This window comes from Charadrius vociferus, unplaced genomic scaffold, assembly GCF_000708025.1.
Source record: "Charadrius vociferus isolate BGI_N301 unplaced genomic scaffold, ASM70802v2 scaffold406, whole genome shotgun sequence".
Taxonomy (NCBI): Eukaryota; Metazoa; Chordata; class Aves; order Charadriiformes; family Charadriidae; genus Charadrius; species Charadrius vociferus.
In genome coordinates this window covers 1,446,955-1,464,065 of record NW_009648948.1, presented here as the reverse complement: position 1 = coordinate 1,464,065, position 17,111 = coordinate 1,446,955, and the positions used below count along the sequence as shown (strand labels likewise).

At 39.8% G+C, this 17,111-nt stretch overlaps 1 protein-coding gene across 1 annotated transcript in view; it reads left to right on the top strand.

The window, feature by feature from the left end:
* MSL2 (male-specific lethal 2 homolog (Drosophila)) overlaps positions 1-16,710 on the top strand; it is a 17,121-nt gene extending 411 nt beyond the window's left edge. Inside the window, exon 2 of the mRNA XM_009887365.1 lies at positions 14,639-16,710. Within this exon, the coding sequence (XP_009885667.1) occupies positions 14,639-16,236 (1,598 nt within the window). The 3' untranslated portion in view covers positions 16,237-16,710. The remainder of the gene's footprint in view (positions 1-14,638) is intronic.
* Positions 16,711-17,111: the final 401 nt, after the last annotated feature.

The following is a 17,111-nucleotide window of genomic DNA, read 5'->3' as shown; positions in this document are numbered from 1 at the left end:
GGGGAAGTTGGGAACGGTGGAGTGGAAATGTTCTTCGGCTTGGAGCACACACACCCCCCAACCCGAATTGGGGGGAAACCTGGGGGCGACGTTGGTCAGCGTTGGGGGTGTGCAGCTTGAATAGCCTGGCGGGCTTGTAAAGAAAATACTGTGTCGGTTTGGTTGAGAGAGTGTGTTTTGCCCCAAACGCAACGCTTTATTATGGCCATTTGATTTCATAAAGGGCATGGTAGTTATTAGCGGTTATTGGAATACCCTGGTATAGTGGAGTTAGTTGCTTTAAAAAAGTGATGACTAAGAGCAAGTGTGGTAAAAGATACTCAAAAACAATATACAGACCGTAGAGGCAGGGAAATAACAACTTTTTACGTGGTTGGGTCCCCCCCCCCCCCCTTCCTTGAAACGTAAAGAATAAAAAGTAATTCAGATTGAAAGTCAGGAATTTTAAGCACACAGAAACAATGTTTGGATTTTTTTTTCCTCGTGCCTAGCAGATAATTGTCCTATAACAATAATTACCATAAAAAGCAAATAGGCTGAAAGTCTGCTAGGATTTCCCTGCTCTCTCTCTCCCCACCAAAACAGAGCATTCTGCATTTTGTGGGAAAAGGCAGACATCCGGAATTTCAGTATTACACCATGGGGAACATTGGGAAGGAATTGCATTCTGCTGTGTTTATGAAGTGGGGGCACGTGTCTGTTCCTGGTAGGAAGCTCTGGAATAAGCTGTCAACCTTTCTTGAACTTTCCTTTGAAGCCTTGGTCAGTGTTGGGAGAGGGCGTCTGAACTAGTAGACCTGATTAATTTTGTTAATTCTCCTTTTTTCCCCCCTCTGGTTGCTTTAAGCCCTGGCCCTGCGTGTGTTTGTAATCTCTGAACAGAGTGGACTTACATCCACTATGTTTGCATGTGTTTATCTTTACTAGTGTGTGTGGTCACAATCAGAGGTAATTGAATCGCTGGGGTTTATAAAGTTAAATATTGTATTTATTTACAGGATCAGGATTTCAACTGTTGAGGCTGCTAAACTAGTGTTGGATGCTTCCTATCCTGTAGCTATTGGCTCCTCCCACTTAAAGTCTTAGAAAATAGAGATCTGTTTGTACTGGGAAAGAGGGAGCCTGTTCCCAGGATCACTGCATCGTCATTTCCTGAAATAATTTGTCTAAGGGGTTTTTTCTCACGTAACTCTGATGTCAATATCGATGCACCTCTGCTCTTTATCTCTTGCTTTTTACCTTATGTTAATTCCAATCCCTAACTGTGCTTTTTTCCATAAATCCTTCTTGCTTTTGGACAATCATCAAGCTGATTTTGCCTAAAAATATGGTAATATTTTTCTGGTTTTTTTTGTTTTTCTTTAAAACATAGGGACTATGTGTTTCTAACTACTGTGCTATTTGGCCTCTCCACTCTAAGACTGGTCTTCTGAAATGTGTTCTTTGTACTCCTTGCCTTGACTTCTTCCCTTCTTGGCCTTTTGCAATCTTATTTTTACACTCTGTGCTATTGAAATCGTCTATCTTTAATTTGTCCCTGCCCAAATTCCTGAGCTGTTTTCCCCCTCTTCAGCTTTTCTTGCTTGGCTTTTCTGTCACTCTCGGTTTGGTAGAGCAGACCATGCCTCTTAGTTTGTTGTCTCCATTGACTTGTGCTTCCCTGGATATTCCTACTTACAAACTACTTCCTGATGGTTCCACTTCCCCTCTTCATCCCTTCTGTTCTTTGAATTTTAAGGTTACTGCTTTGGCTTATATTTTTTTCTGCTGTGGCTAGCTTTCAGATAACTGCAGCTGCGGTTTATTTCAAGTAGTTTCTCTACAAGTGATTCTCCAGTATTCTCTCTCTGTGTCTCGGGCTCCTGTTTGTGGCGTGGCAGCATACAGAGGCCTCGGTAAATACCAGGCTCTATGTGAAGCCATACAGTAAAATACAGTTTCTGTCCTGCAGAGTTAGTAAACTGTCTTTCTTGAACCTGCAGGCAGTTAGTCATGGGAGAGTGGTCCTGCCCGATACAAAACTGTCCACTCTGGTGTTGACCAGAGTCCTAAATCTTCAGCTCAGACTGGTAAAGGCAAATCAGCCTTTCTTTTTCTTGTTTGCTTTTTGTGTTCCTTTTCTCCCACTTCTGTCATGGGTGAATATTGGTGCCTCTTTCTCTATTTGGCCCTCTGACCTTGCTACAATATTTTCAAAATACTTTATTTTTCTCTTGTGCACGTTAGTGCTAAGAGCTATTATACCTTCTGCATGTTTAAGGTCATTTAACGCCTATCCAACTGTCAAAACCTTTCTAACTTTAGTGTTTTAAAAGGTAAAGTTTAAGTACTGAAGTAAAGATTGCTTTGTGAGATGTCGCTATCACAAGAGTGAGTGCTGTGACCACCCAAAACTTGATAGTGTGGTTTTTTTAAAAATATTTGAAAGCTTTTCAGATGCTCAGTACTGCTTTCTACCCTATTTGTCTGTTTGGACTGTGAGATCCAAATATCTCTATGGGTTCCTGTACATGGAACTTTGAGTGTCTGGTACTTTCCTTGCACAGATCTTAGTAGAATGTGGTCTTGACTGTCAGTGTTTAAAAATTGTGCTTTGTTGGAGAAATGCTGCATGAATTATCAGTGATGCATAAACCCTCTACACTTAGTTAAAGTCTCAAGTGTTGGACTTCTAGGACTTCCGTTGGGAAATTACTCCCCAAATTAGTGCTCCTTATGTCATCAGCCTTTTCTCAGTATTTAATCTCTGAATGCATTCTCTAGTGCTCTGTTATGCTGTAGGTATTAATTCTGCAGTCAAGATTGTCCCTTTAATTTTAGAGAATTGTTTTTAGAAGAAATGAGTGACAGCTATATGAACCAACTAACGTTATTGTGCTTTCGCTATTTTCTCAATGCAGTAGACGTAAGCCAACTCATTTTCTTTTGATCTGATAGTATTTTAAACCAGCTCACACAGTAGGGGCGGCAGAAGTTTTTGGGCCCATGTAATTATGAGATTCTAATTAAAGCTCTGATTTTAGATTCAGATGGGCACACATGAAGTTCCATCAGTGGAAAGTCATAATGTAAATACAGTATGCCATTGTAAGGCTACTGAATCCGTTCTAGGTGGATCTGAGGTCTCTGTCTTACCTAACGGTAATAAAGGTTAAATTATGCTGATGGTACAGCAGTGTGTGTTTCTAGGATTTAAGTGTGCTCATGTGATAGTTTCCTAGATGGTGTTGTAGGTAATGCATCATCCTTTTCCAGGGATGTAGAAGATAATATTTCCTAGAGCTTTTAAAACTTAAAAATAACTACTCCCCAGCGTGCACTAGACGGAAAGTATGTGCCTTATGTGTTTTGAGGATGTGAAATCTCAGTTTCAGTCTCTGGACTAAAGTGATTATTATTATTAAATTGCATGTTAATACCATACTTAATTTAAGAATAACTTAGTAGGATTTATGCAACAAACTTCTATGTTTTAAAAGTGCTGCCTATTGGGATAAAAATCTTCTTAAAAGTGGCTTTCTCTATTTCAAATACCATGTAGGTTACTGAAAGTCATTAAAAAGTTTCAGCATTAACAGCCTTTTTTCAAATTCAGTTAAAATGCCTGTAAGAGACAGATTGCCGGTCAAATCAGCTTAGCTTTTTATCCGTGGAAAACTTCATCCTGGAATCTCCGAAAGATATTTAAAAGATGTGTGAAAGATTGTTATTGCTGATTTAGAATGTGGAAGTGCTTGAAAGGCTGCATGGCTTTAGGACAACACTTTACGTTTGGCCAGGAACCCGGCTGTAGGTTGTGCTGTAGAAATACAGGATAAGAATATAGTTCTTGCCTTAAACATCCTGTAATCTAAGTAAGGGGATGTGAGACAACATGTGGCTTAGGGGAGATTAAGGGGTGGGAAGGAACAAAGAAACAACGTGACAGTACTGACCGGTATGTTATAGAGCTCCTGTGAACTGTTTTGAGGTAGCTCTTGAGAGTTTTAGAAGGTTGAAGGCTGAATGGTAAAGTCACATTATGGAAGCAACTCCCAAGCGTGGGGAATGGCATGGATTACCAAAAAAAAAAAAAGTTCAATTTGCCTATTTAAAGAACAGTATAGGGATGTTATTTCCATCCTGCTCTTGTGTAAAAGTATTGACATATTTTTTGAAAGTTTTATACTGTCAATAGAAGTTGTGTCTTGTGGAACTCACTCTGCTAGCTAGGTTTGAAATAGCTCCATAGTTGGTGGTATATTGAGTTGTGTAAAATTTTCCATCTTTGTGCCATCTTGTCTGTGTTGTTGGACCTGTGAAGGCTCCTCCTCTTCTTCCTCGCCCCCTGCGGAGCTAATTCTCCATTGCTTCTGCAGTTCTGACTGCTTCCTCCTACGCCAGCGCATGGTGTGACCTCGTCCAGACCCCATGTCTGTACCTCTTGGTGGCGTCACTATGAATCCCAAGTGGAGCTTGTTACTTTACGGTATACTTTGTCATTGGGAAATGGTGAATTAGACCTGTACAGTTTCATTAAACTTTCAGAGGAAAACTTCTACAATTACCTAAGGAAAGAAGCACCACAAGCAATTGGAATGCAAGTGAATTATGGCTCTAGAGTAAGTAAAGTCTTTTTCACTGCTGGTATTGAGACAATCTGAGGCATGCAGAAGTTACGTGATGACCTTCAGAGAAGAGAAGGTAGTTGGGTGACACCTAAATAGATTTAAACTTTCCAGAAAATTTGATTTCTGGTCACAGAGATGGAAGAAGGCAGAAGAAATAAATTCACACTACTAATAAAATTTAATTATACGCATGATACTTGATTTTCTGTTTGGGATGTGAGCCATGACTAAGTGAGTTAGGCCTGGATATTGGCGTTTTAAAGTGAAAAAGTGTATTTAAGTTTTGTGATGGGTAAGTTAAGCCTAGAACTCTCATTCCTTGTCCATTCTCCTTTGATTAAGGAGAGTGAAAGCTGATGATGATCCGTGCTGCCAGATCAGAGTTGCCTTTTGTGTTTGAAAAGTAATCTGGATCGATGCCTTTTTTTTTTTCAGGTATTTTTCATTGACATTTTCTTCTTTCTTCCATTTTCAATGATGAAAGATACTGACCAGCTATTACATATTGGTAGTTTTTAGAAGTATGTTATTTTCCCCTTAAAAATTACATGAATGGTTGCCAAAATACTTCTGAATTTCTGAAGAACGTGCAAAATAACCAAAATCTCCAAAACAACCATCGGGGAGCATGGACTATGGGACTAAGTAACTATCAAATACCTTCCTTTTATTCTTGTGTTGGAGATAACCAACATGGGCAGTTGCCTATAAAATGTCCACTTGCACATCTCTGAATACGCCAACTTTTAGCCAAGAACGTGTTGGATGATTTCTCTTCCTCTTAAAATCTCCTTACTTAAATTCACTGTTTCCCTTTCCTGTTTTTAAATCCTGTGGGTGACTCCTGGGAGAACTGCTCTTTCAAGGTTGTCTGCATTGTACTGCTTGTGTTTTGATAGTAAAGTTCTACCAGTTGAATTTCAGTTGGTTTCTACACTAAAAATACTCCTCTGTTGTAGAATAAAATTGTGGAGTAGGAAGAGAAGTAACTGTGGTTTCCACCTTAAAAACTTAAAAACTTAAAACTTTAAAACCAGCCAGTTGCAAAGTAAAGATTGCAGTGTTGTCTTCTGATGTGATTTGAGATGCGAGTGTGTTTCTCATTGAGGCAGTGGGAGATGGTGGACGGGTTTTGATGGTCGCCTGAGGATATTGATTAAACCGATTGCATTTCAGAGTGTTTAAAGAAAAGTTAATATGTTGCCAAGAGGCATCTTTATTGGGACAACTTAGTTGTCCAGGTCTATGGACACAGTGCGTTCAAACACAGATTCCTTTGGTTTTGTTTTCTTACTATGTTATGATTTACAGATTAGTTTGACTCAATATGGAGTAAGCAGTTGCTGGGTATTATTGGAGTTCTGTGTGAGGCCAGAAAAGATTCTTTGCATCTAGTATATGACTTGAGAAATGATGCGCAGCACAACCTTTCCTTGAGCACTGTGCTTTCCAGATAGTAAAGGTCTTCCTGCTGTTATGGAGAAGTGCACTTTGCAGTCCTTCAATGATGTAATTTGTTATTCTCTGTCTCCTGAGCCTTGCAGTCACAGCGCTGGGCTTGAAGAGCACTGTTTACTTTAAGGTTGTGTGGTTAATCTTGACGGCGTGAGCATTTTTGTTTGGCGGGAAAAAATAGTTTTCGTTGCTCTTTCGTTTGTGATAAATATATTTAATTTGTTCTATAACTTTCAAAGCAGGTTTTAATTCTTTTGAGTGTTTATGCTGCATAGAAACATGTTAAATTAATCTTATGGGCATAAGAGAGATGTTAACTTTGCCATTTAAAACCTCTTAAAATACAGCAACCTTGACTTTTGGAAGACATCATTACATGAAAATTTTACACTGGATAGTGAAAAAGATGAATTTATTTATCTCTTTAAAGCATGTTCATCACAAAGTTCAAACTTTGCTACCTAGTTTGTTAAAAATATATTTAGAATTTTTCCAGTCAGTGATTTTGTAAACACAGAGACTTTCAAACAGAAATATAACTTTGACATAGGACTTGGTAAAGTATGTTCTGTTGTTTATTATGTGGGGGGGTGGAGTCAGAGAACAAAGCAGTCCCTTCTACAGTTTAAGTGCAATTTGTTGTCATATTTCTGTCTTTTTCTCTTGAACTTTAGCTAAAGAGGTTGACTGTATTTCTCCAAATATGCAGAAAAATAGTCTAACTGTATTCTTATCATGGTTAATTTGGGTTCCCATGGTGTTCAGGCAAAAATAGTGCACTTTTTTGTTTTTCCAAGGAGTTATACAATTATTAATTATTAGTCATGACCGTCCCTATATGACTGTAATAATTTCTGTGGCTAATTTTTATAGTTGCTTATTGATGGAGGATGCTTTGAAATATTCAGCAGCCAGCAGAATGTTTTCTCTGATAAAATTTTGAAATAAGTTTGTGGGGTTTTGTTGTTTGGGTTTTTTTTAATGCTTTTTTTGTGTGTGTCCCATATTTCCATTTCACCTGACAGGAAGTCTGTCAATGCTTGTCAATGTCTTTGGACAAATTTTAGTGTTACTGTTGTAGTTGTGATGATCTAAGAGCAATGTGGTATTTTCAGGAAGAAATAGTATAATTTAGTTCACAGTGTAAACTCTTTTAATTACTGTTTCAGATCTGAAAAAGGGTTGTGTGCTGAAACCCTTGGTCAATTCTTTCTCTTTCTACTACTTGGCTGAATAAAACTCACTTTTTCTGTCTACAAAACCTTGTCTCACAAAAACCATTAAAAGCTAAGTACATTTCTAGTGTTGTCATTGTGAACTGCTCTTACAATGCATGTTTTCTAGACATGGGTTCAAAGTTTTGTGCTAGTAGTATTGGAGATGTGTCTTGGTATCCTCGTGCCTCTCACCCAAGAGTGTGGTAGCTACAAATGAGGATTTGTTTTCTGAACGCTGGGGAGTGGGCGTAGGGTATCTGGGTGATGGTGGCCCTCTGCCAAATGATCCAGTAGGTTTCTGTGTGGTGAGAACAGTTGCCAAACTTTTTTCTAACTGGGATGGTTTGTCAGGGCAGGGGTGGGACGAACCTCCATCGGTTGAGTCTGCCTCTTGACTTCGGTGCGGTATTTGTGAAGTGTATCAACCAGCCCATGGTTCAAGCCCACCATCTTGAGTGTACGCTTTGGAAGGGGCTTATGTTAGGGCTTGAGACCTGTGGAAGGAGACCTTTCGCTATAGTCTTGTCTTCAGTGGTTGTCCCTTGCTGTAATCTCTCTTGGAAGTTTCTCTGGTTTTGAGTGTATTTAGTTACTGTCTTTTCTAGTAAATATCCAGATTTTGCACCCATATAAACCAGATCTTAGACATTTGTTTTATTTTTCTGCAGATGGTTAACAGACCTTTTCACTACTTATCATATGCCTGTCTATCGTCAAATAGTTTTGCAAATAGTACTTTTAGGGTTTTTATCAAACTCTGAAAATGCCACTGCTTTTATGATCGTATGTTTCTTTTGCATGTTGTGCTTTGAAACCTTATTGAACTACTTATCCTTCAGTCAGATCTAGTTGATAGTTTCTTAGATGAAGAGATGCTGTGTGGGGTTGAAGAAAGGAGCATCGCAGGGCAGGTGGTGTGTGGAGCAAGCCCTTAACTTTCAGAGGCTGCTTCAGCTGAAGTGCTTGAGCTGCAGGCAGATGGACAGCTGCATTTCAAAAAGCCTGTATCAAGTGGTACCATCCGTCGGTGAGAACTAGCTCCCATCCTTCAGGAGGCAGTTGACTAAAGCTTGAATGTAGCAAATTGTTAGAGCTTACTACCTGTTGCTAATTATTTTAGTAGAAACAATCAGATCGTGTTTAATCCAGAAATGAAAATGCTGAAAGTGTAGCAGTCCAACTGTTAAATCTCCAGCTTCTGGTTATTACTTTGAGGTGCTTGTCATATATTAATTTTAAGCGTAACATAGTAGTATACGTGTGCTTCATCAGAGTGATTATAGCTTCCTGGTTTTTTTAAACTTGCTAGATTTAACAGAGCTGTAGAATTTCTGACTGATCCAAAGTTCACAGCGGCTTTTTGTAATACTTGGTTTACAAATGCCATCGTAGTCATTGTAATGTTTGATGTTAAGAGATGAAATGGTGCGGGTGAGCTTTCTCCTTCCCTTCTTCATGGATGCCACTCCCCCTTTTGCATTGTATAGCAGATATGCCACTTCAGTCAGGTGGAGTGAAGGGAATAAAGGGCTGCGCTGCGCACTATAGAAGAAGGGTGACTTCTGGTGACAGGAATGCAATCAAAAATGAAGACTCCGTTTTGGCACACAAATGTTGAAGATTAACCCCAGTGATACGTTTATTTATACTTGTAACAAAATTTGACCTCATAATTTTTCTAGTTTACTTCACCAAATTAAGATTTAATAGCTTAACATCATTCTTAAGACTTTGAGTTTTTAAAAAAGGTGATATATCAAGTTTCAGTAGGCTCTTCCAAGGGCGCTAAAGTTTAGGCCCTTTTCTAGGGCATTATATTTCTGCTGAGGACAGATGAGAAGGGAAGGAGGTGGCTTGTTCAAGTCTGTCTTCTCAGTGAATTTCATCCATTTGGAGGACATTTGCTGCATATATACACCTAACAATTGCTTTTATTCCCAATTCTTCTCCTCCCTTTGGTCTCTGAGATACAATTTGCAGATGCTTCCCCTCTTCCTGCAGCTGTGAAGTAATGCTCATTAAGGAACACAATAGGAAGTATTCCTTGTGGTTTAAATGACCTCCCTCCTGGTAGCAGCCTTTCCAGGACAGCTGTGATATTTTTTAAATAATACATTAAAAACATTTTCTCTGTATATGCAGCTTATTAAATGTAAGTGCTCATATTAATGGAGATGTTTAGTAAGCCTTTCCGAAAGTAGGAAAGTTAAGAACTGATGTTGTTTCATAAAGCATCTTATTGGAGGCTTTGTAAGAACATGGTTTTGCTTTTGGTGTATTAATATACCCCTTGCAAAAGAGGGTGAGAAAAGACGAGGCAAAGTTTAGTAATACCAAGCTATTTAGGGTAGTAAAAATGAAGGCCTGCATTGAGTAATCGTGGAAGGATCTTATGCAGATAAATGACTGCGCAATAAAATGATAAATAAATTTATCTTAGATAAATATTAAAATGATAAACATGGAAAAATGTTAACTTCTCAGAGCCCACCATTTTTCTATCTTGCAGATCTATATAAATTTCTAAATTTATAGAAAGTGTTAGCATTGATGGCTACCAGCCAAAAGTGAGGTCTTGGCCTTGCAATAGAAAACTCCATGAGAACATCATGAAGTCTCAATCAAAAAAGCAAAGCAAATGCTGAAAACCAGGACTGGAATAGAGAATAAAGTGGAGAACTTTATTATGGCGCTGTATAAAGCTGTTGTTCACCTGTATCTTACGGTGTTGCAGTTGTGGTTCCCCCATCTCAAAAGAGAACTGTTGAAGAGTTAGGAGAGGGGTGAGAAGGTTGTGGTAAGCAACAACTTCTGTACAGTCTGGAAAAGAGACAACTTGGAGGGTTACATGGTAGATGTCTGTAAAACTGAGTAGTGTGGAAGAGAGAGTGGGGATTGACTGTTGCCTCATCCAACACAAGAACCAGAGATTGTCAAGGGGGAGGAGAGAAACGTTCAAAACAAAAAGGTCATTCTCAACACAACGGATAGTTGACCAGGGAACTTCTTGTCAAAGCCTGTTGTGACTGATGATGTTTTAAATAGTTAAAGAGGAGATGAGGCAAGCCTAAGGCGAGAATCTAATGGTTACTGAGTACATGGAAACCCCATCTCCCATGAGAAGTATCTCAGCTAATAATGGTTAGAAGCTGGGCAACTAGTAAGATTTTGCTTGCCTTGTTCTTACTGCGTGCCCTAAGCATCTGCTTTGGCCGCTAGTGAGACGGCCTACTGGACTAGATCATCCAACTCAGTAGCAGGGGGCCTGTAGGAAAGCTGGGGAGGGGCTCTTTATCAGGGAGTGGAGTGATAGGATGAGAGGCAACAGTTTTAAACTGAAAGAGGGGAGATTTAGATTAGATATTAGGAAGAAATCATTTACTGTCAGGGTGGTGAAACTGGCACAGGTAGCCTGGAGAAGCTGTGGCTGCCCCATCCCTGGAGGTGTTCAAGGCCAGGTTGGACGGGGCTTGGAGCAACCTGGGCTGGTGGGAGGTGTCCCTGCCCAGGGCAGGGGGTTGGAACTAGATGTTCTTTAAGGTCCCTTCCAATCTAAACCAGTCTATGATTTTATGATGGTTATTCTTTAGAGCTTGAGGCTGGGCTAGGTAACATCTTGGAACTCTTCCCAGCTTTATTTTCATGGCGGAGTTCATGATCTTAATCTGGGAAGGTCTTGTATTTTACAGCATCAAATGAGTGTTATTCCTTGGGAGCCTGTACTGTCCAGCAGTTTGAAACATCCCAGAACTTACTACGTCCAGATTCTGGGCAGCAGCTCCGGTGTTGTCTTTCTGGGACAGTGTTGCTGACTTAATACCATTCCCTGCGTATTCAAAGTAACAAAACTTAATTTTCTGTGAATTTGCATCTCGTGGTTGACTTTTTTTTAGCTTAACGATACTAAAACTGGGGAGAGTGATAGGTGCCACAAAATCTATATGAGAGAGAAACTTTGAAGAATGAATATTCAATGAAATATGAGCTCAAGCTGAAAATATTCCCACAGCTCAGGCATTCCTAATGTCTCTCCTGTGTAGGTTGCCTGGCATTTACTGAGAGTAGAACTCGCTCTGTTCTTTCCTTCAGTGAGAGCATGTAAAGTGTTTTGTCTTGTCTGTCCATGTTGTTGTTTGGTGTTTTTTTTTTTTCCTCAAACCTTCTGGAAATCTAAATTTTTCAGTATCCTCTTTTAGCATTGTACCCATTCAACAGTTTCAGCCAAATTTATTTTGGGAGAAATAAAATACACAGTTGGTGGTGACTTTTTTTTTTTAAAATCTATTTAAAACTTAAATTGGTATGTTATTTGGTTGGTTCCATCTCTGAAGTATTTTAGTGCTTCATATTCTGTAAAGTATTGATCATCGTAACTTATACTTAATCATCGTAAGTAGCAAAAAGAGGCTAAAGATGGCCCAAGGAGCACACCAAACTGCTTTGTTTCATTGGGTATTAATGCTGGGTGGGCTTTTGCTCCTGGAAGCGCTGTGCATGCGTGTAGTTTCACAATGGCTTCTGAAGTCTCAAAGCATTAAATGAACAAGCGTTAGGTGTGTTTGCCTCCTGCACTGGTCCCAGCATGGCTTTCTGCTTGTCCTGTTGGGAAGACTCAAGATACAGAAGGGACGGACAGTTGTTTGTGAACTTTCTGCTGAAGGACATGACTTCTGAGACTAGCTGATGTGATGTAAAACTCTTTGTTTTTCCCCATGGGAGTTAGGAACTTTGCTCACAAAATCAAATCCGGTCTTAGGACCATGATGGACATCTCTGCCTGCATTGCTGTTTATACAGTGTCATTTAAGGGGAACTGGAAAAAAAAAAAATTATTCCATTGCAGGTTGAATTGTGTGACTTCATGATCCATCTGTTGGCTTTAAATCTTCACTGCTTAACTTGGAAGTGTTTTGCTGTTGTCTTCTCATCGTGGGGTCTTGTGGAGTCGCCCTTCCTCAGTCAGCCCTTCCTCATTAGATTAGCAAAGAAGAATTAAACATGTACTCTTTGGTTATGAAGTGCATTTCCCGTCAAGTATTGCTGTAATTGTGCTTTGAACTTTTCTCTGTTCTACAGCTTCTTGTATTCAGTGTTCCTCCTGCATCGCTTTCAATTAGCTGTAGTCAAATCCTGCGCGTTTCCCTACTGCCGCTGTTCCAGTTGTGCTGTAGTGATAGTTCTCTTTATTGGACATTGGGTAGATGTGTGCTACCTGTGAACTTTCTAAACAATTAAATTTTCTCTCAATTTATAAAAAAACCCAACTACGTAATGATGACTTCAGCACTGACTCTTGTTGCTCAAAACCCAGTCTACATCAGGTGACTTTTGCTGAAAGACCGTTCAGGTCAAGGGCTGGAGCAGCCCTTTCCCAAGAGGTACCAGGAGATGCAGATTTCCAAGGGAAAATGGGATAGGCTGCTCACTCAAGGAATTCAGGTGTTGCAGAATTACTGTGCTAATGCCAATTTCCTGTTTAAACACACTCAAAAAGTTGAATTTTTAAAAGTTGTTTGAGTAGTGGAAAGTAGGGAGGGTTAGGTTGGGAAAGGGGGTGGAACATTTTGACAAAAGCTACAGAGTGTGGGACAAGTTTCATATTTTAAGTGCTACTACAGCCAAGGGTTAGTACAGTGTGTCTTGCTCTTCTACCTGAGGCCTTGGATTCTCCATTAAGGTAATGCGAGGCAGAACGGTTGGGGTTTATTGCTTAGTTGATAACTCAGTCCACTCAACTAGGTCCAGTTACTTATATCCCTTCAAAGTGCAATCAGGAGAACCAGTTACGGAAGGTCCGTGGGATTAAAATTTCCTTAGCAAGTGAGTAATGAGAGAAAATATCTTTATATTTGATACGTTTTTTTTAATCTCAGTCTGTTTTAATAGATGCACTTTGCTTTCTCTTCCCAAATGGTTTAATTTTATTTATTTGTTCGTAACAGCATGTTTTCACTTTGGAAAATCTGGGTGTGAATTCCCTGATGGTTGTAACTCATCCAACAAAAGCTCCTTATGGGCAGAAAGGTCTGATCAAAGCTGAAAATCTGTTGCGTGGAAGGGAGGGGAAACCTGTTGCTGTGGATGACTGTAGATACTCTGAAATTTACTGTAGGTGTTAGAATATCTTTCTGGCCTGGAGCTGGCTAGAAATAGCACAGCTATACTGTCACATTCTGGATATAGTTACTAGTGGGATTATTTCTATACAGAATTTCAGTTACCTCTGTTCTTTCATATCCTTATGTGTTACTTGATTTGCTCTTAAGAAAAACCAAAAATCCACTCTTTCAGATTTTTACAGTTTCAGAGATCTGGAGACATTCTAGAGACCTTCTAGATTGTCAGTACTGGGTGTCTGAAACTTCCTGTGCTGTCAGGCGTGTTGATTCCTTTAGCAACTGATTTTTATTAGTTTTTTACTCTTAACAGTAAGATGTCAGAGAAGATCCTTTCTTCTGACTTCTTCGCTCCTGCCCAGGACATGAGCTGCTGTTGACACTTTAACGTATTTAAGCATCGTGGCTATGACAGTACCGCTGTTTGAAGTGTTGTTTCACTGATGTGTCTGTGAATTGGAAAACCAGGAGCCACTGCTCCCCAGGATATGTTAGTAGTTGCCTTGTTGCACCTTCTGGTTTAGCACAAAAGTGATCTACTAGAGAGGAATATAGTTTTTGTTTTTTTTCATTTGTGTTTAAATATATTAGTAGGTGTTTTATCCAGTGTTTATAAGAATTCATGGGTTCCATTTAACTGTTTTTGTTGCTTGCAAAGTTAAAAACTTTGTGCTTTATTCATGCCGTTTTGACTGTCACAAAGCTAGGCTCTATTTTTAGTCCCAGCTAAATGAGAAGTAAAACAAAGTCTGCTGTGTCTTCTTTCCTTTTGGGATTGATATTTCATCATTTTTACATTCCTTTTAGAGTTTCCCTCTGCTCTGTTGCCATTTATTTTCACTAATTTCATTAAAATCTCTGCAGCAGCTGTTCATGGGGGTTTATTGTTGCACTTTTGGTAAATTCATAGAAATCTTGTGTGTTTTATAAGTTTCAGTGGAAGAAACTGCTGAAGGGGGCAAGGGGATTGGTAGTGTTTCAGTTGAGTGTTTCTAAAGGCTGCAGCAGCTGCACAAAAAATTATGGTGTGATGGTTTTCTTCTAATTTTTGGTTTTAATTTTGTTTTAAAACCAGATACGGCAGCTGTGAAAATTTTTAGAGGCTATTGTTTGGATGGTATGTTTTCTTGTGACTTACTGAGCTCTCTCACACAATTTTTTGGATAGCACAAAATACTCCACATTATCCTGGAAAACTGCCTTGAGTCCATTGTAATCTTGTTCTTTCTTTTTTCCTTAGGAAATTTGCTACAAGACCCTATCGCTCCTACCAACTCCACGTGTCAGCATTATGTCTGCAAAACTTGTAAAGGCAAGAAGATGATGATGAAACCGTCATGTAGCTGGTGCAAGGACTACGAACAGTTTGAGGAGAATAAGCAGCTAAGCATCTTAGTGAACTGCTATAAGAAACTCTGCGAGTACATAACACAGACTCCACTGGCACGAGATATTATCCAAGCAGTTGACTGTTCTGCAGATCTTCTGGCTTTGCTCAAAGATGGATCACCACTCCATGAAGAGACAGAAAAATCTTCTGATACAGCCTTGGCTTTGTGTTTGACACATTCCCCAGTACCTTCAACCTCAGAACTCACAACTGATCCTCCAGCTAGTTTTACGTCAATACCTGAAAGCACACACAACATTGATATTAGAGGTTCTGTTATCAACGGGTTGCCCAATTGTAATGGGCTTTCGGTAGATAAACTCGGAGTGAATATTCCTTCTCCTGAACACGCAAACACAATTGATGTCTGTAGCACTGGAGAGTATATAAAAACTGAAGATCTCTCTAGCAGCCTGCAGCCTGTGTGTGATACAGTTTCCACTAGTGACTTGTGTACGACAGGCATTGACATCTGCAGTTTCAGTGAAGATATAAAACCAGGTGGCTCGCTTCTCCTTAGCGTTGAGGAAGTTCTCCGGAGCTTAGAGACCGTTTCAAATACTGAAGTCTGTGATTCTAATTTGCAGCCCAGCTTGGAAGCAAACATGACTAACGGCCCTTTCCTGCAGCTTTCTCCCCCACCTCTTAGCCATAACATTTTCATGTCCACAGATGCTTCTCCTCATGGCATCTCCTGTACAGCGGCGACGCCCAAGGTAGTTAAGTTAAACAGAAAGCGATCTCGATCAGAAAGCGACAGTGAAAAGGTTCAGCCTCTACCCATTTCCAGCATCATCTGTGGCCCAACACTGGGAGCATCAGCTCCTGTAACAGTGAAACAGGAAAATAAAATGTCTTTGCAGCCCATTGCAACTGTACCTAACGGAGGCACTACTCCCAAAATAAGTAAAACTGTGCTCCTGTCTAACAAAAGCATGAAAAAGAATTTAGAACATGCCCCTAAGAAATCTCACCCGAAAGCCAAACCAGGGGTGCTGAAAACAAAAGACAAAGCAAAGGAGAAAGTTCCTAGCAGTAACGTTATGCCAGGAAGTCCAACAAAAACTGTGTATAAAAAGCCACAAGAAAAGAAAGGGTGTAAATGTGGTCGTGCCACCCAAAATCCAAGTGTTCTTACATGCCGTGGCCAACGCTGCCCTTGCTATTCTAACCGCAAAGCCTGCCTTGACTGCATATGCCGTGGCTGCCAAAACTCATACATGGCTAATGGGGAGAAGAAGCTGGAGGCATTTGCAGTGCCAGAAAAGGCCTTGGAGCAGACTAGGCTTACTTTGGGCATTAATGTGACAAGCATTGCGGTGCGCAATGCCAGCACAAGCACCAGTGTAATCAATGTGACAGGGTCACCAGTAACTACGTTTTTAGCTGCCAGTACACACGATGAGAAAAGTTTGGATGAAGCTATAGACATGAGATATGACTGTTGAATCTTTCTTTTCCCTGCCGTCAGTAGGGGAACTGCTACAGTTTTAAGGCAGCTATGGTTCTGTTTAACTTGCTGGAGCTCCTGCGTTTAGATCACTTGTATCAAGTGTTTTTCATTGCTATGTTATGTGTATTAGTGTCTGGGAAATAGTTGCAGATAATGGAGGAGTTACCCTAAAACTGTTTTTAGTTCTTACAGCACCTCATAGTTTGAGATCAATTGCTGATGTAAATGATTTTATCACAAGATCTTTGGCAAGGAATATATTAACCTCATTGTACTTGGTCATGCTTTGTGCTCAGTCAAAGCTTCTGCTTAAATGTAGAAAAGTGGTATCTAGTTAGTCCATCTAAACTGTGCTAGATTATGGTGTAGAAAAAGAATTACCGATTAGTTACAGTCACCATTACTAGAAAATAACCTCACATTCCCACAGGAAATGCAGCGTTGAGCTGGAGAATACAGTCTGAAAAGGGTAGATAATTTCTGATTGTGAGAACTGGTTATCTACTCTATGGAACAGATTAAAAATAATAATAATTTAAAAAGATTAGTATATATATTGAGAAAGCTAATAGCCCAAAAAGCAGCTCAGTCTCCAGACAAGGGCCAGGAAGATCAGTTGGTTAGATAGGAGTGTGGAACTGCTGACTTGGACACACTGTCCCCATTAACAACAACATTTTTTTGTTGTTGTTGTTTTCTTGACAGTCCCACAGGTCACATTCCTGATCAGTTATGCCCTCAGTGCCAACTCTGTTTGGTTGACATGTTACTGACTATTTTGGCTAGGGCAAGAAAACTACTTGTACACAAAGAAAGCTCGGGTTTTACTAGCACCGTTCCTCCCCCCCCCCCCCCCCCCTCTCTTTTTTT